This window comes from Lissotriton vulgaris, chromosome 6, assembly GCF_964263255.1.
Source record: "Lissotriton vulgaris chromosome 6, aLisVul1.2, whole genome shotgun sequence".
NCBI classification, from domain to species: Eukaryota; Metazoa; Chordata; class Amphibia; order Caudata; family Salamandridae; genus Lissotriton; species Lissotriton vulgaris.
This window is the reverse complement of record NC_141694.1, coordinates 182037350-182058485: the sequence shown is the minus strand read 5'-3', so window position 1 is coordinate 182058485 and position 21136 is coordinate 182037350. Positions and strand designations below refer to the sequence as shown.

Below are 21136 nucleotides of genomic sequence, written 5' to 3'. Positions count from 1 at the left end.
TTGGAGGAGGTTGTCATCCCGTTCGGAGTGAGTATCGTCAGCTATGCCGATGACACACAATTAGTTGTGTCCTTATCCCACCCTAGCGAACAACCTGCGGACTAATTCAACTGTCTCACGCAGATACAATGTTGGATTAACAGTTCAGCCTTAAAACTGAATGGGTCAAAGACTGACATTCTCCTCCTCGGTCAGAAAGGACTCACCCTCCCCCAGAACATCTGGCCACCCTGTCTGGGCCCCCCCCCAGACCCAAAACAGGAAGTAAAAAGCCTGGGTGTGTGGCTCAAAACCGATCTTTCGTTTACCGCGCAAGCAAAAAAAGTAGCCGGGACTTGCTTTGGGCTCCTCAAATCAATGAGAAAGATCCTGCCCTTACTTCCTTCCACCTCGCAAAAACTACTAATCCAAGGCCTGATACTATCCAGGCTTGATTATAGTAACTCTGTTTACTTGGGCGCCCCTGAGGCAACTCTGAACAAGCTACAGAGAATCCAAAACGTCGCTGCCCGGATCCTCATTAACACTCCTGCCAGAGCTTCGGCCAAACCAGCATTGAAGCTCCTTCACTGGCTCCCAGTGAGGGAGCGAGTGAAATTCAAAGCACTCTGCCTAGCCCACAAATTGCTGCAAAATCAAGGCCCCCCTATCCTAAGAAAATTTATTAAACCTTATAAAGCCTCAAGATCCCTTTGATCGGACAAGGAGTCGCTTATCATCATCCCCAGATTCAAGAAGGCACGCTCGGTGGAAGACGCTTCTCAGTCCACACCACACGCCTCTGGAACGCACTCCCCCGCGGCCTGAGAACTGAACCTAACTACTTACGATTCAGGAAGCGGCTGAAAACTCATCTCTTCCCCTAAAAACTTCACCCTCCCTGAACTCTGACTTTCCCCACCCCCTCTTTTTTCTTTGCCCACGGACCCGCAGACGTAGGGATCTTAGCGCTGGGATACCTCCGGGTGACTACGCGCTTTATACATTTTTTTTAATAATAATAATTAATTCCAGGCTGTGCAAACTAGCAGTCACTTGCATTGCTAATGATCCCCAAAAAGGAAGTTGAAGCATTGTTAAAACAAGGCACAGTTAAAACAAGAAGATCTGCCCCTCTCAAACGTCATATTCTTAGAAAATCTATAATACGTCTGGACCAAATATTTATGTTGGCATGGTATCAGGAACTGTCCAGTGACTATGATGAGCAGATGGAACTTAATTTCTACATGCTCCCCATCATTCCAGGTGCTGAGGAGCCCTGAGTCATCAATACCACAGCCATCTCCGCAATTGGAAAGGGCAAGGCTCTGAGAGTTCCTTCAAGGCTCACACCAACAGACAAGACAATGGGAAAATAATATGGGTAGTGTGAACTCTCACCCCACCCGCTTAAGAATTGGCAGGCTAGAGGAAAAACTTGGTCCACCTATCACTGCTTCATTAATTTCGCCATGGTCTTTAGTTAGGAGGGGCAATCTCCTCTGTCCACCTCAAGGGAGAAGTATTTCACGAAGGAGCAGGAAAACTCATGGATGTTACTGACCCAATGAGGCTTGAGAAGACCTTCCTGCAGATGATGACTGTGAAACCTGGCTTGTTCAGAGGTTTTATCACTAGACTTTTGTCTTTCTGACCTCCCGTTTCTGACCTATTTTTGTTGGCTTTATGACTCTGGGCACGTTACCACTGCTGATCAGTGCTAATGTGCATATGCTCTATGTGTAAATTGTTGTTATGGATTAGTGATTCCATGATTGGCATATTTTATTTACTTGTCAGACCCTAGGATAGTGCATTAGTTGTGCCCAGGGCCTGTAAATCAAATTCTGCTAGTGGGCTGCAGCACTGATTGTGCCACCCACAGAAGCAGCCTGTAAAGTGTAGGCCTGCCATTGCAGAGCCTGTGTGCAGTCTGGGACTGCCATGTCAACTTGGCGAATGCACACACTTGCCAGTCCCTGAACCTTCCCTTTTCTACATGTAGCCAGCCCTAACATAGGTCCAAGGTACCCCTGTGGGCAGGGTGTAATGTATGTAGTGTAATGTATGTAATAGGTGTGTGTGGCAAGTCCAGATTGTGAATAACTGCCAGTTTCGTTTTTCACTTTTCAATCAATCAATCAATCAATCAGAGTACTTGTAAAGCGTGCTACTTACCCTTGAGGGTCTCAAGGCGCTATGGGGAGGGGGGGGGGGGTGCTGCTACTGCTCAAAGAGCCAGGTCTTGAGGAGTCTTCTGAAGGCGAGTAGGTCTTTGGTCTGCCGTATGTGGGTAGGGAGGGTGTTCCAGGTCTTGGTGGCGAGGTAGGAGAAGGATCTGCTGCCGGAGGTCGTTCGTTGGATGCAGGGGACAGCGGCGAGGCTGGTGGAGCGGAGCTGGCGGGTGGGGGTGTAGAAGCTGAGCCTGCTGTTCAGGTAGGCTGATCCGGCGTTGTGGAGTGCTTTGTGTGCGTGGGTGAGGAGATGGAAGGTGATCCTCTTGTCGATGGGGAGCCAGTGTAGGTCTCTCAGGTGGGGGTGATGTGGCTGCAGTGGGGGACGTTGACAATCAGTCGGATGGAGGTGTTTTGGATGGGTTGTAGTCGTCGTAGGTGTTTGGATGGGATTCCTGTGTAGAGTGCGTTGCCGTAGTCCAGTCTTGTGCTGACGAGGGCCTGTGTCACTGTTCTTCTTGCTTCGGTCGGGATCCATTTGTAGATCCTGCGGAGCATGCGGAGGGTGTTGTAGCAGAAGGAGGAGACGGTGTTGACCAGCTTAGACATGGAGAGGGAGGAGTCGAGGATGAATCCTAGGTTGCATGCATGGTCAGTGGGTGTTGGTGCTGTTCCCAGTGTGGTCGGCCACCAGGAGTCATCCCAGGCTGAGGGGGTCGGTCCGAGGATGAGGACCTCCGTCTGTCCGAGTTCAGCTTCAGACGGCTGCTCCTCACCCAGTCGGGGAAGGCCTTCATTCCCTCGTGGAGGTTGGTTTTGGCAGTTTGTGGGTCCTTGGTGAGAGAGCGGATGAGCTGGGTGTCGTTGCAAGGCTACCTGTCCCCATAGGACAAAATGGGGAGTTTGTTTATAACATCTTACAAACATAACTGGCCCTAGGAACAAGGTAGAAAAAAAAAGTTTGGTATGCCTGAACTGAGAATGTTAAAATGCATCTTTTAGTGAGGGTGATTTTAACATTCTGTGTTTGAAAATACCACTTTTAGAAAGTGGGTATTTTCTTGCCTAACTATCCAGTGTGCCTCTGCTACGTTTGTGTATTGCATGTCTGGCTTTTGGATGACGGGGGCTGGTGAGGGGCAGTGGCTCCAGAAGTCTGATGAGTCAGGGCTGGGCTGAATGGACCTGGGTTGCATTTAGAGTAGGGGAGCAGATTTCCTTTTTCACCTGAATGGGCCTGGTCTGCCTTCAACAATGCTGTCTCCACCTCCTGCCAGGAAGCTGCACCAGTGAGGATGGAACTGGTTTTGGCCAGGTACAGACACTCTCTGCCTTCAGAGAACAAAGGATTTTGATGTATAAAGAGAGGGACCCAGACTTTTAGATCACTTCGGGGAATCAAGAGAAACCTTTTGCCAAGGGGAAGAGCCGGAAAGCTGAGGAAGAATACTGCCCCTGTGCTGTTTGCTGTCTGGGGTTGGCCTGCAGTGGCTACTTGCTGCCAGGTAAAGGAGAAAAAGGACTTTGCTGTTTGCTTTGTCATCTACTTGAGGAACAAGATCGTCAAGGGATTGACACTGAGCTTGCCTCCTGTTCTGAAGTCTCAGGGACTCAAAGACTTCAATTCTTCTGTCTCTCTGCATTTGGAACTGCTGTTTCAGCTGCACAGAAGGAAATTTCAACACTGACACTGGTGAGCGATGCCGTAACCTGCATCACAGTTGTGGGCATCGCTCATGAAGAGCACGACGCACCGCCCCGACTTACGTCATAGGCCTGACGCTGCAACACATCGACTCAGATGCCAGTGCTTCATCAAGGCGGAGCCGATACTCGACGCGGGTGACTCCCGAATCCATCAACACCACACCGTCGTAAGGACCAGACGCCTCACCACCGCAGAGACCTCACCTCCCCAATACAGTAAGGAACAGACATCTCGTCTCCCCTGCGCCGCAGTAAGGAGAGCCTTGACCTCCCCTGGGGTCGTAAGGAACAGACGCCACTCGACGAAGAACCTCCTGCCCGGCGCCATGTGATGTCTTGATTTTCATCATTTCCAAGGTACTGTTCTTTGTGGGTCTGTTTGGCTCCACGCCCGACGTTGTGCACCTCACGAGCAATGCTGTACTTTGGGATTTCTATCTGTCACAATGTTGTGATAACTCCAGGTGGAGGTATTTATTGCTATAGCCTTAAAATAAGAGAATAACCTATTTTTTGTGGATATTCTGATGTATGTATGTATGTACAGAATTTATAAAGTGCAGGAATCACCCCCAAAGAGGTATCTCTGCGCTAACATAGAAAACAAGTCAGACAGGCACGGACTCCCATAACTCAAGCCTTGAATAATTCCGTCTTCAGGAGTATCCTGAAGCTAGCAAATCTAGGACATTTACATAAATCCTCTGGCAAAGAATTCCAGTATTTAGGAGCCAAGTAGGCAACAGTTTTGCCTCCAGATCATATTTTCTTAAAGCGAGGGACCACCAGCAACCTTTTACCTTCCGATCTGAGACACTGGTTCGGGCAGTACACTTTGAACTTATCCACCATATAGCTCGGGCTTGTCCCATAAAGAGCTCTATGGGCCAAACAACAGAGCTTTAACTTAATTCTCTGGCTCATTGGAAGCCAATGGAGAAATTTAAGTAATGGCCCAGGGGAGGTGTGGCGTGGTTTATTAAGAGCTAGGCGTGCGGCCACATTCTGGATGATCTGCAATCTGCTAAGAAGAGACTCGTTCGTGGATGCCAATAAAGCATTACAATAATCCAGGCGACCAATGATCAAAGCCTGAATTAGGTTCTACGTACAGTGAGGGGCAGCCACATGAACACTCTGTGCAAAAGGCTCAATGTGTGATAGCAGGTCCCTGATAACTGTATTGTCCATTTTTCTAGTTTGGTCTTGTTTTGGTTTAGATAAAGATTACTTATTTTTCCAAACTGGTGTAGTGTCTATTTGTAGTGTATATTGCCCTCACCACATCTTCAACAAGGCCGACGCTGTCATCGCACCTCACCTGCGAGACATCATCAACACCTCCTTCAACACCGCTACCTTCCCGGAGAGCTGGAAGCACGCCGAACTCAGCGTTCTACTAAAGAAGCCATCAGCCAACCCCACCTACCTCAAGAACTACCGGCCCATCTCGCTGCTCCCGTTTCCTGCAAAAGTCATTGAGAAGACCGTCAACAAGCAGCTGTCCGCCTTCCTCGAGACGAACGGATCCCTCGACCTCTCGCAGTCTGGCTTCCGGGCCAACCACAGCACCGAGACCACCCTGATCGCAGCAACCAATGACATCCGAGCCCTGCTCAACAATGGAGAAACAGCGGCCCTCATCCTCCTAGACCTCTCCGCGGCCTTCGACACTGTCTGCCACCGTACCCTAGTACAGCTCCTCAGCAACGTCGGAACCCAGGAGAAGGCACTGGAGTGGATCATCTCCTTCCTCGCCGGAAGGACACAGAGAGTCCGCCTCCCCCTGTTCAGATCAGAAGCCACTGAAGTCATCTGCGGCGTCCCTCAAGGCTCCTCGCTCAGCCTAACCCTCTTCAACGTCTACATGAGTCCCCTCGCAGCCATCGCACGCCAGCACAACCTCAACATCATCTCCTACGCCGACGACACCCAGCTGATCCTCTCCCTCACCAACGACCCCGCCACCGCCAGAGCCAACCTACACGAAGGGATGAAAGAGGTAGCCGATTGGATGAAGAATAGCCGCCTGAAACTGAACTCGGACAAGACGGAAGTCCTCATCCTAGGATCCTCACCCTCCGCCTGGGACAACTCCTGGTGGCCCCCCGCCCTAGGCAGCGCACCCAAACCAACAGACCACGCACGCAACCTGGGCTTCATCCTGGACTCCTCCCTCTCCATGACCAGACAAGTCAACGCCGTCTCCTCGTCATGCTTCAACATCCTACGCATGCTACGCAAGATCTTCCGGTGGATCCCCACCGAGACCAGGAAGACGGTCACCCAGGCCCTCGTCACCAGCCGACTGGACTACGGCAACTCCCTCTACACCGGAACCACCGCCAAACTCCAGAAAAGACTCCAGCGGATCCAGAACGCCTCAGCACGACTCATCCTGGACATCCCCCGTCGCAACCACATCTCCGGACACCTGAGAGACCTGCACTGGCTCCCGGTCAACAAGAGAATCACCTTCCGTCTCCTCACCCATGCACACAAAGCCCTGCACAACCAAGGCCCAGGATACCTCAACAGCTGCCTCAACTTCTACGCTCCCAAACGCCAGCTTCGATCGACCGGCCACGCCCTCGCCGCCGTTCCCCGCATCCGAAGAGCCACCACAGGGGGAAAGTCCTTCTCCTACCTCGCTGCCAAGACCTGGAACTCCCTCCCGATCCACCTCCGCCTGACCCAGGACCACCTCGCCTTCAGGAAGCAGCTCAAGACCTGGCTGTTCGAGCAGTAGCGGACCCCCTCCCCTAGCGCCTTGAGACCCTCCGGGTGAGTAGTGCGCTATACAAATTCTTTGATTGATTGATTGATTGATTGATATATTATTGTATGTGTTCACAAAAATTTTACACACGGCCTCTGAGATAAGCCTGTCGGCTGGTGCCAAGCTACCAAGGGGGTGAGTAGTGGTTATTTTAGGAATGTATCCCCCTTACCCTGACTAGAAACAAGGGTCCCTGTTTGGAAAAAGGTACCTACCTGTGCCAACTAGAGACACTCATTTCTAACAATGATCTTGAGGGTCACACTGAAGAAAGCTTCCTCATCACATGCCCAGGTGGTTCTATGGACCAGACGCAAGGACAGTGCCCTACATGACAAATATGAATGCTTGGAGTGAGATGTAGCCTACCTCATCGACACAGGTGCATCTGTGAATGGGATGAGCAATCATTAATATAATGTTTTACGTGTTAAACCTATGCTTCAGCACACACACACAAAAGTTTACATGTACAGATGTTCCTCTCCTCTACCTCTTGTTGGTGTCTTTTAGTGCCCAGGATCCATGCTGGGACGACGTGCATCGCCAAGTTCTATGTGGCCACTGATGAAATTGAGCCCTCTTTGGCTGCATAATGCAATTTAATCTGATTTGCAACCGCCGTTCACACCAAAGACCTAGAATTGATGCTCCAAAAATATCACCACCTCTCCCAAGAACTCAGGAAGCTGCAGGCTCCCCTATTGCCTCTCCATATTGACACCACTGTCAGAACGGTGGCCCTCAAACGCCACAGGGTCCCTTTACACCAAAGTCCAGCAGTTGAGGCAGAGGTGCTGAGGCTTAAAGAGGGCGGAGCCATGGAAAGAGTTGAAGGTCCCACCCCGTGGGTCTCCTCAACGGTCTTTGCAGGTAAGCTCAGACAGCTGGTCCAAATCAGTATTTGCATGGACATGTGCCTTTCCAACAAGGCGATCAAAAGGGAACAGCACATCACCCTGACCATTGATGATCTCATCAATAACATCAATGGCGCTTGCTGGTTTTGGAACTTGATCAAAACTCTGACCATAACAAGCTGGAGCTCCGTGAAGACTGTCAATACGTCACAATTTTTTAGACTCATGTAGGCCTTCCAACGCTACTCCAGCCTCTATTTTGGAGTTTCCTCAGTGGCAAAAGTGTTCCAAAATACAATTTGTGAAGTGCTCTCCGGGCTGTAGGGTGTCACAAACATGAGTGAGGATATCTTGACCTTTGCTCTTTCCATTGCAGCACATCAGGAATGGCTGTCCTAGACCCCCCAAAGGAACAGCTACTTGGGACTCACCCTGAATAAGTAAAAAAGCAAACTTCTACAACAGGAAGTGGGATTCTATGAATATGTCTTATCAGGAGATGGTATAAGAGTTAGCCAAGCCAAAAACATGGACATCAGGGATGCCATGCCCCTCAATCCCCGGGAGAACCCTACAGTTTCTTAGGACTGGCCACATACTGTGGCCACTTCTACTGTGAGTGAAACTGGTCCGGTTGCCTCTGTTCCAGTTCAGCAAGGACTTGACCTGGTGGTTCAGGCCGGACTGTTCCCATTGGAGAAGGGTAAAGACTGATTTGCATATGGGGGATCAAAAATGTGAGGGCATTGTGGGTGAAGATCAATCAACTTGAATTTGGCTTGAGCGATTGTCAATTCAAGCAGTCTATCCATTACCTTGTTATTGCAGTTGTCATCCTGAGTCTAGCTACACTTGCCAGACCACTCAGGGAACTCACTAAGGTGTCACTGCCGTGGAAGTGGGGTCAATAAGAAGCAGATGCCATCCTAGACATAAAGGATGATATCCTACATGACACCACAATGTCTTACTTTGATCCTGTCCATGAGTCTGAGGTCATCATTGCTGCCAATTCGATTAGGCGTGGGGCAGTCCTGATTCAGCACACTGGAACAGACCGCTGGAAGCCCATGATCTTTGCAAATAGAGCTCTTATAAAGAACAGCGAAATGTCAAAGAAGCCTTGGCAGTCAAATGGGGGTGAATCCACTTTCATTTATAATTTGAAGGGACATATGTTCAAAGGCACAATGAACCACTAGCCGTTCATTCCACTGTTTGCCAGGGATGGTGCCCAACCCTCCCAAGAAGCTTAAGTAAAGGGTTCCTCAGCTGCAAAAATATCAATTTATCATCAGATATAAGCCAGGATACATCAAACCAGTTGATTATCTGTCAGGCACCGATGGAAGACCAGCCCTGATGAGCACACATGTGCAGGTGAATATGTTGAAGGGTTGCCCAGGTTCACTGCCTTCCAACAGTTAAGCTATTCTATGATGTGGGTGCCATGCGGGAAGGTCCTTGTCTCCAGTGAGCAAAGACAGCAGCTAGCAATAACCAGTGGTTACATTTTCTGAAGGCTGTTCATCAGCTGTGATGAAGCAAATAGTGGGGAGCTGAAGACTTTATGGCATGTGCGGGTTGAGGTAAGCACCACAAGCAAAGACAACCTAGTAAGGGGCCCATAAATCGCCTTCCCTTCAACACTACAGCACTGCATTGTCTGCCTCCATCACTCAGAGCATCAAGTGGTGACCAATATGAAAGCAAAACCATGTGAAAAAGTCAGGTTTCAGGTCATTGACTCCTTTGTTCACCACCTAGTTGCCTGTTGCCAGTGGTGCCAAGCAAACAATGGGACTGACCTTCCCTCTCCTGTCATCAAGATGCCAGCACTGAGTCTTGGCAAGAGATCAGTGCTGATTTTGACTCGCTGCTGGAAGGGCATTACATGCTGGTGGTGATAGATGCTTATTCAAAATTCCCTGTTGTGTAAGTGATATGACCTTTGAGCAGACAAATAGGAGTCTCAACAGGATATTTACAGTAGTTAACATCCCAGACAGAGTGAAAAGGGCAATGGCCTGAAGTGTCAAAGTGTGGTGATTTTATTATTATTTTTAATGCAATTTCCATATTATATAAAAACAACAACCCCCTCCCACCCCTCTCACCCGACACATTAGGTGACAACGGAAGCTAATGTTATGCAATGAGTTATATTTGCTGCTCAAACATGAAGCCCTTTAAAGAATACGGAATACATCACAAAGCAATTGGAATGTTCATATAGGCACTATAAATATCATGTGCACCGCTTCATCATCTTCTTTTATCTGCGAGATCCCAAGAGGTAAATCACTTTCTCATCCCATCCTCGTCGCCAAATGTGGTAAATGAATTTAGGAAACTTCTGAATGTAAAATATGAAGTTTATTCCATATAATAAACTCCACCCGATCACGGAGCGTCTGATCCCAGTCAAGCCAACGGTTACAATGCCTAACTGTAAACCAGGCGTCCATGCACGGGTGAACGACATTTGTATAATAACATGTATTTACAGTTGAGCACAAGAAGTGGCTCGTGAGGATCCCGAGCAGCAATCAGTCATACCCCGCGTGAAGTATCACGCGGTGTATGACACGTAAGCATACATTACACCACCCTAAGGTTTTATGCATTTCAATCAATGAAAAATAAGAAAAATTCTCCCAGTAAGGAAGTTCCAGTAGGAAGAAAGAAGGCAGAGGCAGAGAACATAATACTGACATAAAGTTTATGCATAAGGAATATAAATAATTCCTACACACCAATAGACTCTAGAATTCTAATTGGGTAGGATAATGTTAGCCTCCATTGTCTTTAATGAAATCAAGACCGGAGGCTACCATTATGCATGTTTAAAGCCAATTACGGCTAGGTTACTAACATACTCTACTGGCCTTAATTAACATTTGGAAAAGGTGTTTGCATTAGACCAGGCAGCTGCTTTAAGGATTTCGGGTAGGGATCCCCCTGCCTAAAAGACCTTACTAGCCGTAGCTCCTCTTGAAGAGTTTGCTCTGCATCTAGAGAGATCTATACCTGCTTTTTCATAATTGTGCAAATCCATCTCGCTAAGGGAGCAGAAGGAACTGGTTTGTGAGGTTTTACATATGATAAAAGTAGTTGATCAAGACAATCAGCTCTAAAGATAGCTATTTTATTCTCATATTCTTTAATATACTTTACCACACATAATTTCTCACATTCATCGAAGAAAGGGTAAAAAATGGTTCCGACATAGTCTTAGTTCTCTTCTAAATGTCGGAGTGTACACCTTCCGCTGAATAGAACCTATTAGATATTTCTAGGGCAAAGTTCAAAAATCAGATTAACATCCTATAGGGATTTCTAACGTCTTTTTAATCTGATTAATATTATTATTATTATTATTATTAGTATTATTATTAGTATTATTATTATTATTATCTCTTTCATTACTCTTTTAATTAGGGCATTCCTTCCATTAGGTATATTGTTGATTAGGGCATGGCCTGAAAACATTGGAGATCTATAGCAATTTATTGTTCAGTAGGATAAAACTGAATCGAAAAGATGTGCCAAATAATTGGCTATTTGTTGTATAGGGGCTTTCACTGGATCCAAATACCTTTCCAAGCACCAATTACACCATTTCCTCCAAACTCCCATGACTCTTTTCCTAGTTCCTGGTGCCCAAGAGTCCTCCAGTAAGCTTTTAGCTTCTCCTGAAAGGCCAAAATATCTTTCCAGGCAAGAAGGTTAATTTTCCCTTCTAGCATTAAATGATGTTCCTCTCCGAGTGGGCTCAGAAGAAGACACCAGGATGCTGGGATAAGGCGTGGGATGTCTATTGAAAGTTCCATCACTCTGGGAAACCACACCTGAGAGTTCCAAAAGGGGGTTATTAGAATGATGCTGCTGGATTCTAATCTCACCTTCCAAAGTACTCTCTGAATCATGGAAAATGGGGGAAATGCAAAAGCCCTGTTCTTCCCCTAGTCCTGAAGGAATGCATCTGCTGCCGAAGTGTTTGGGTCTGGCCTCCAACTGAAAAATGTCTGATGCTGAGACATTAGTCTGCTGGCAATAAGATCCACTTGGATCGGGCCCCAGAGGTTTTCTATCAGAGAAAAAACACCTGGAAGTAATTTCCAATCGCTGAAAGCTAGGAGAAACCTTGAATTCCAACCTGCCCTCACATTCGTAATCCCTGGGATAAATTCTGCTCCGAGTGTAATTTTCTGTTGCCAGCAAAAATACCAAATTTGAGCTGCTATAGCTGATAAAGTCTTGGATTTAACCCCCCCCCCCCCCAACCGGTTTATGAAGGAAACTGCTGAAAAGCTGCCTATGCGAATCAGGGTGTTTGAGTTCTTTAGTTGTTCCCTGAAACTCATTAGGACATTTAGACCCGCTAACATCTCCAGGCAATTTATGTGGAGTGAATGTTCTTTTAACAACCATTTTCCTCCTGTTTCTAGATTGCCTAACCGGGCTCCCCAGCCTCCGTTGCGTGCATCCGATTCTAGGATAAAGTCCTGGACATTCCCAAAGATGGCTATCCCGTTCCATGCTTCGAGATTTCTCTGCCACCAAAGAAGATCTTCCCGGGCATCTTTTGATATTGGTACAGTGTCCCCATAACAAAAACCTTTTCTTAAACTCCATGCTTTCAATCTCTGAAGAGCTCTGTAGTGGAGGGGGCCAGGACAAACTGCTTGAATCGACGAAGAAAGAGGACTCTTGCCAGGTCTCTTATAAGAATGGAGTAGGGCTATGGATAGGACTGCCTTTATTTCTCTATTTACCCATAGGAATTTCTTGTGTGGTAGAACTAGTTGTGACAAAATGGTATTTACTTGAAAGCCAAAGAATTCTAACTCTTGAGAAGGGGTCATGACGGATTACTGGAGTTTATTGTAAAGCCCAGACCTTCCAGAAGGTTTATTGCACAGGATAAACGAGTCAGGACTTCCGACTTTCTCTGGGACATAATGAGAATGTCGTCCAGAAAGCTTACCACAGGTTGGAGCATCTTGATAAAGCACCATGGTGCTGAGAACAGTCCAAAGGGGAGGCACATGAATTGATAAAGAGTCCCTTTATAATTAGAATGGAGATACTTCTGACTGTCCTTGTCCATAGGTATTGTAAAGTAGGCATCTTTGAGATCCATCTTTACCAGCCAATCTTTGGTTTGTAAGATTTCTCTCAAAAGATGGATACCTTCCATCTTGAAATGTCTGTAGTTTAAAAAAGTGTTTAGACTTTGAGGTTTATGACTGGGCGCCAACCTTTGTCTTTCTTTTTTATTAAAATAATTGTGCTTATAAATCTCTTTTATAAGGTTTGTAATCTGACACTTTCTTTAGGGCTCCTTTTGTAACATTTTTGACACTTCTAAGTCTATTAATATCATATGCTCTCCATCCACACTTATTTCTCTGGGAATTTTGGATTGGATCTGACTTGCGGAGTAATGGTATGCGTTGTTACAACGTGGTCGTTATAATGACCGCGTTGTAATTGCCTGCGGGGAAAAGGATTCATGGTAAACAATGTTTACCATAAAATAGTCTTGCTCACCTTGAAAACCTTGGTTAGAAGATCTTGATCTTCTGCCACAGGATCTTAAGCCTCTTCCTCTTTGTGGGAAAAAATTGGAGTTCTGGCGATAACCTCTGTTGTAAAGGGACTCCTCTGATCTTGTGGGTAGAAGTGGGACCTATATGTTCCGCGGCTGACAGTCAATCCTCTCCTGTCAGCCCGCCCAAAAAGGAGCGTGATCTGAAAACTCCACGCATATTGGTTTCAGCTTTACTAAAAACTGTGAAGGTGGAGACGTACTTTCCCAGCGACTTAACAAAGTTGTCTCCAAAAAGAAGACCCTTTGCGTCACCCATATCCTCCATGCTCCGTACACATGATATTTATAGTGCCTAAATGAGCATTCTATTGCTTTGTGATGTATTCAGTATTCTTTAAAGGGCTACATGTTGGAAAGCAAATAAAAGTCATTGCATAATGGTAGACTCCAGTCTTGTAATGAAATCCCTCTCACCTACCGGTGACTCGACCTAATTGGTCAGAGGAGCCCAGATTCTAAACCCTTTTTTCCAGGACCATACACTTCTCTTTGAATATCCAGCTTTTTCCAGGTTATGTACTGCCAGCAGCCAGGCTAACCATTGCTGAAACACAGGTGTATTTGTATCCAACTAGGCAGAGGCGACACATAGTCGGAAGATGGTCATTGAGATAAATAGAAAGTGTCTTCCCATCTCACTACCCTACTATTCTTGTATCCCTAATAAGATTAGTGCCTGCGTTAAGGAGGCCTTTAGCTTCACATTATAATTAAAAAATCTTGATATCTCAGGTTTTGCAATATTGCACTTGTAGCCTTGCCGACAGTAGAGCTGATTGTACAAGTGAGATAGATTTTAAAAAAATCGCCTCAGGTATGGCCAATATCTCCTGCCACCTTCGCGATTGTCTATCCAAATCATCTTTCTTAAATTGATTTAAAAAACTGCAAATTACCCCAATAAGTCATTTACTAATAAGCAGATCTAACAAGTCAACTCTCTGAAAGCCCACTAGCCCCCACCCTTTCCGCCTCAAAAAATCTCATACTTGAAGATACTTAACCCCTTCCATGCTGATGACGGCCCCCATCCGTCATGCATTACAGTGCTCGTGTGCTCATGATGGCTGGGGGCCGTCATAAAGCCATTGATTCTTCAATAAGCCTAGCACACGAGAAAAATCGGCCCAGCATGGAAGGGGTTAAAGAAGACTCTCTGAACAATGTTAAAGTCATGGAAAAGAAGTGCCCCAGTCTGTGTAGCTCAACACTGTTCCAACGAGAAATACATTGATCCCCAAAAATATCTGGTAGATTCATATTCTTCCAGATGGGCATTTAAAGATGTAATCTACCAATCCCCATCATACTGCGTGTAGCCGGCCAAACCTTAAAGGGACTTTAAAGAGTATTAAACATATTCTATTATAGTAGCTAACCTCGAGCTGCCGCCAAAGGCACCCAAAGGCATCAATACCAATTAGCAATTCAAAGGGGGTGGTGAGACAATCCCATGCATCCCCACACATCCTCTCCTGATCCCCTCCATTCCCACCTGTCCTCTCTTTCAGCAGGATAAGGCTATTTTGTGAAGTGGTGGCCCAATATTACAGTATTAGGTTAGGATGGGCCCACCCATCTCCCTCCTGTGGCAGACAGCTTGAGAAGTTTAAAAGCTCTTCTAGGTTTAGAACAGGCCTTAAAAAACTGAGAAATGATACCCTTTAGTTTCTTAAGCCAATAATTCTCAATCTCCTACCTCTTGGGGGTGGGGGGGGGAGAATCATTTTTACTATATTGCATCTGTCTACTGAAAATAAATGAAAATTATTCAGCCTACTCAAGTCTTTTTTTGCCCTTTTCAATAAAGGGATCAAGATTCTCCTTCACTATTTCATCTATGTCTGATGAAACACTTACTCCTAAATACACTGCACTCATTACAACATGATTATCTGACAACAAGATCTTATTGTTAATAACAAATATGGGGTTATTTCGATGTCGGGCGGAATTCCCTCCATCTGACACCGACTTGGTCATGGGACTGACCGACACCCGGTCGGCAGTCCCAACAGGCCTATTATAATTAGACCGTACTCTGTTCTTTCGCATTTTCTCAATGGGAACTATTGTTCCAGCTGTAAGCCAGCCGTAACATTTGCTCCTATTGAGAAAAGGGAGGTGCAGTTCATCCCTGCACCCCGTGGCAGGCACCTCAAGGGGCCTGCCACAAGGTGCAGGGATCAACAGGGGGCACCATAGGTGTTCCCTTGGCCTCCAACCGGAGCCCGTGCACCATAGGGGGCTCTGCTGGGGGCTCCCGAACATGATTTCTGACAGGGTTTCTATCTCGGACAGGTCGGCATGGAAATCATGTCAGAAACTGTCATCGTAATCTCAAGGGCGGAAAGACCCACCCTTGAGATTACTTGCCGGCTTATGAATGGCATGTGGGCTCTCTGAGCCCTTCGGAAGCCAGCCAATGGACCGTCTGGTTTCCTTTCCAACCTCATAATGAGACGGGTGGAATGGAAACTGAGTGGCCCATTAAGATACGATCCTAAAGGCTCCGCCCACATGTTGGATCCTTTACGGGCCTAATCGTGGTCGGTCTCTTATTGTCATATTTTTACTCAAAGAATGTCCTGAAATATTCCCAAATCTAATGGCCACCTCCTCTACCACTTTAAACGCAGCTATTGGGTCAGGGGTCACAAGTGCAATATCATTAGTGTATGCCAATGTCTTAATATCCCGCTCCTGGAACTACATCGGACGGATTGTAATATTATTCTGCAGTCTACGTATGAGGGGATCAATAGATTTCAGATTTCAGATTTTTTTAAGTTAACAGGCAATTAAAATCATTGCAATACAAAATTTCTCCATAGCGCCTTTACCACATTAAAAACAAAGAGAAGCAAACCATCAAATTCATAACACATGTTTCTAACAAGGCAATCTTGTACTGTGACCATAACAGTAATTATAAGCTTTAAAATAAAGGATAAAATGAGCCTTGTGGCTCAATTTGGTTGAAAAACACTAGGACAAAGTGCAAAAATAGTCTGTTATGAGTTTTGGGAAGGAAGGACCAGTTGCGGAGAGGCAGGAGAGGGAGAGAGCAGGTTTTCCAAGAGTCTCACATATTTTCCAGATCTTGCGAGCGTGTAAATATCTTTGCAAGTAAAACAGAGAGTAGATGCCTCCCAACATGTGCTGATGCCCCTTTTTAGATATAATGGTTTTAGGAGAAGTCTTCTAGGAGCGTCTAGGGCGGGACAACAGCACAGAATATGCAATCATGATTCAGAACTGTAATTGCACGGTCTACAAGCCCCCTCCTTCCCAGTTGGAGCCCATTGGTTAAAGGCAGTGGAGGGCAGACCTAGAAGGCGCATAAATATTATATTTTTGGGGGACACTGCGATCAAACTATCAAAATGGTATGTTTGCAGAAGCCCAGGGAGGTATGAATCGTTCAAGGAGAGCAAGATAGTTGATGTTTTTTAAAACCCCAGTGTCCATCTGGTAGGAGATTTGTCTTGCCTGCTTATTGATAACCCTTTTCCAGACTGTGTATGGAATAGAGTCTCTAGTTAGAGATGTTTCGTCGATATATAGCGTTCTTATGGCTTTTACAATTTGACGGTTCCATAGGTTCCCAAAGCTGGCAAGGGTTACTTTTAACCGGGATTTAAGCATATTATCTGTGGCTTTTAGTGCCCCTATATAGTACTTCAGGGTGTCAGCCTCACAGAAAATAGATTGTCTTTGGAGAAACAACTCCAGTCGTAGTCTTGCCCTGTGAATATAATTCGGGAGACGAAAGATTTTTTTATAAATGGTAACTACAACGCAGCCATTACATTACAAGTCACTACAACACATGACACTACAATGAATGTCACTACAACACAGGCATCACATCACATGTCATTACAATGCATACCATTACAACACATTGTACCCCTGCACTATCCAACACTTACCCTACTGTAGCACCCCCTGGAGTTAGAATAGTAATTTTTACCCCTACACTATCCAACACATACCCTACTGTTGCACCCCCTGGAGTTAGAATAGCAATTTTTACCCCTGCACTATCCATCACTTACCTTAAATGCAATGTAATGGTATGCGTTGTAAAGTTATAATGCGTTGTAATTGAATGCGTTGTAAATGTAGTTGTACTGGCACGCAATGTAAATGTATGCATTGTAAAGAATGTTGCGATGGAAAAACTGTGTTGTAAAGTCATGCGTTGTAAATGTATGCATTGCAACATTATGCAAACATCTCTGGCATTTTATTTGGCTGAGTTGTACATGACATTACTCCCTATGGCCCTCATGGTCTCCGGACACTGTAGACCCATATGAGCCAGGGCACAGAGCAACATCAGGGCAAGTTGTGCTTGCGAGTCTAAAGACACTGATGGTGGATGCCTGGGTGCTGCTTCTCAGCAGGACAGGTGGAGGGAAGGTTTGCTTGGCCTTTGGTAGATGCCCATTACTGGTGATCTAGAGTCAAGGGAATATGATAATTGCCAAAAGAAGTGGTGAGCAAGTGACAAGGGACATCTCAGCTTTTCTAAAGTGGAAGACTGACAGACGTTTCAAGGCCCACCCAACCAGGATAGTTGTACCAGAAGGACACCGAAGTGGTAATTCCACAAACACCAACTCTTTTGATACACTTTCTTGTCAGTAGATGGCGGCTCAGGAAATGGATGTGCAGCCATCACCACCGGCTGAATCCCAAGTGCCTCATGGTAAAGTTTCCCAAGCCCCAAGTCATCCATATCACCATGTGGGGGAACTGCAGGGTTGAATCACTTTGTTGGTTCTAGCTCATAGTAAGAAGCAAGCTAGTAGACTTTGTTTGTTTGTTGCTCTTTGTGGTCAAGTTTGATCAGTTCCAGTTACAAACTATTTTGATTTGGTGATGGCTGTAGTATGTCACGTGAAATTCCTGCTGTGACATGTTGACCCATGCCGACATCCTGACGCTGGTGCAGTATCAGGGGATTAATAAAGTAATGAGCTAGGCTGTGCTCGGATGCCTCCCACAGCAGCACCTGAACACTGGGTCCAAGTCATCCTTTTACAGCGGCCCTAGCCTGACTGAGAGGAGCCCATTACACGGATCTGTGTGTGTACCATAACCTGCCCGATCTACTGCATATACCAATCTTTAATATCATGGGTAGTGCGTTGGCTATGACAATTAGAGCCTTACCATGGTTTTTAGTGCTAAACTATGATAATGTGTCAGAAGCCAGCACTTTACAAAGCACATCGAATAATTCATTAGAAATTGGGATACACTTGGCTTTGCAATGGCAATAGGGCAATATTACTAACAATAAAACAATTGCCATCAACACATGTATTTTATTGTGACTCTAGGTATTGTTTTCACATTAAAGATACAAGCTTGAGCTGGCGTATTGCTACAGACTAATACTTTAATTGTTTAGCAGTTAACTCATACCTTTCTCTTCCTAGGACAATTCTAACCCGGATACATACTTCAATGATAAGAACCTAAAAAGCATTGTGAGAAATCTCTTTTCAGCTGGAATGGAGACCACTTCCACATCTCTTCGTTGGGGGATGCTACTTATGATGAAATACCCTGATATTCAAAGTATGGAATTTAAAATCTACTATTAACTTTGTAATCACCCTTTTCAAACTATTGTCTGTAGATAAATGTAAACAATGGCAAAGCAAATTGATTTGACTACTGTTTTAAATATTGGGATAACAAGTAAAGACGCAAGGATGCAGTGTGAGGTTGGATCATAGACATTGGTGGAGGACCAGGTAAGGATGGGAGGGAGGCAGGAGGTGTATGAATGGCTAGGGGACTGGGATCAATGAGCAAGGCCAAACAATAGGGAAATGAGAGTGAGGCTGGTGGGAGCAGCGGGATAGAGGAAGAAGATTAAATAGTGCCAGGGAGAAATTATAAATGACATACAGGGTATGGATGGGGTTGAAAGTTGGCAAAAAGAGCAGACAAATAAGGGGAACGCGGAAGGGACAGGACATGCTCTTCCATCCAGTGCTAAGAGTCGAATGCTATAGAAACATGCAAAAGAAAAAAATAGTTCTATGTCATCAGCATTAAAATGATCCAGCCCATCCAATCAAAAAAGGCTGAAAGCAAAATGCTTCAGGCACAACAGTAGGTGAACAACAGCATGGTGCATGTGATGGTTAAACTAGCCAGTTCAAAAATTGAGAGCACATAGGTTACTTTGCAGTTTTCCTCTTTAAGTATATTTCCTATAAATGTGGTTCTTATTACTCTAAAAAATGTGGATCAAGTGAAATACAAAATGAACAGCCCGACAAGGCCTCTTAGCATAAAGATAACAGCAAACAAGCCAACTCATAGTATTCATTGGCTTCTTCTAAATGCTCTGTTTCAAGTTCTTGTGATCCAACAGCAGAATGCTCCGGTTTAATAATGTTCTTACCAGGGACACACTGTGTAAGGCTCACTTATAGGCACTGCCAAACAGAGAGACAAGAGTTGTTTGCCCAGGTGCACACTGTTTGGGTATGACATCAACCAAGATGGCCATGCTAAATTAGAGCTCTGCCGGGACCTTTTTTACTAGGCCGATAAAGAGCAGGACCATGGGGCAGCTATAGCAACAAATGGCAAAGACCCCCGCCCCCAGGCAGCTGATACACTTAACTGAGGTTGCCTGTGAGGAATTCTTATAAAATGGTGCTCATGGATCTTGTATGGTGAGGAGATGGTGCGGGCAGGAGAGCCCCAGCAAAACATTCAGCTGTGCTGTGAGAGCTAGTAGACTGAGAAACATTTATAAAGAGTGGCAGGAGGCTGAAGAGAGGTATGATTCCAGTGGGGAGCGTAATGTCCTACGAAAGTATATACGCTTGGAGGTACAGGATTGAAAGAGGTTAGTTGGAGAGGTACATGAAGAGGCGATGAGGCAAAAGCACACCAATGACTCAGGTATCCAAAAGCATCAAACCAGGCCCAGAAACGACTGTGAGACCCTTTGAGTTTTCTGTTACCCTCTTGAAAGCAACCAGTATGAACAGACATCACAGCTTCTTCTCGCGGGTGGAATGAGAAAGCAAAGTTTACAGACATAAGCTTTGTGGTGGAAAGAGTAGCCGGCGTTATCCATTAACAAGCCATCGCATCCATGTAAAAGCTGTTATCTTGCTCAAAGTGGCATCAAAATACCCTTAAGGCTTTGTCTTGATAACACAGGCAGTAGATATAGAGTAGACACTTTATTTATTGCATATGTCACCTAAGAGGTGTACATAAAATACACTGATGAATTTCTTAGAAGCACCCTTGCAGGTTATAACACCTCAGACCTCTGTGGGGTCTTCTGCAGATATTACTAAAATGGTTTGCTATCCATTGTCCAACCATTTAAAAGTGAATTAAGGTGGACATCTGCAAGGATATCACATATATAAAGGTCAACATGGGGTAGCACATTACAGTTCAGCTGAATAACTTGGACTCTTTAGGAACTAGCATTTGCGACATACAAATCAAAGTTCAGGACTTAGAATCAGAAAATTCAAACCTAATGGGTCAGGTTAGTGTCTACTAAACACATTTGGAATATCTGGGGATAAAATGTGAGAACTTGGAAAGACAAGTTCACCAAGAAACCATAAGAGTGCAAGCCCAACAAGAAGGAGCAGAAGGTCTCGCCCTAGAAGCATTTATTATATGCCTCTTTACGGAACATGGCAGACAATGACCAAGCCCTAATTACATTTGGCATGGTTCACAGGGCTGTTCAAAAGAGGACAGGTGAGGCAAGAGGACCCAGAGAAGTTATAGCAGAATTTCTCACTAGCCAACTATTGCTTTCTATCAAATTGTACTTTATTTGTAGCTGAGGTTTTCATGCAGCTAAGTAATCTGCAATAAATGTGCCAGCCAAATGCTCCCAGCAGGCAGCTTCAAGGATCTAGAAATATTCTGACATCACCGTTCCTCCAGTGTACAGCTGTTACTAACACGTGTGTAAATTCATCACATGAGGCACACTTCCTAA

The 21136-nt window shown here is 45.5% G+C and overlaps 1 protein-coding gene across 4 annotated transcripts in view; it reads left to right on the top strand.

The window, feature by feature from the left end:
* Positions 1-21136, top strand: part of LOC147706987 (cytochrome P450 2K1-like) — a 576312-nt gene that overhangs the window by 455556 nt on the left and 99620 nt on the right. For all 4 annotated transcript variants that reach the window (XM_086926213.1, XM_086926215.1, XM_086926214.1 and 1 more), the window contains one exon: positions 18573-18714. In XM_086926213.1, the coding sequence (XP_086782339.1) occupies positions 18573-18714 (142 nt within the window). The remainder of the gene's footprint in view (positions 1-18572; positions 18715-21136) is intronic.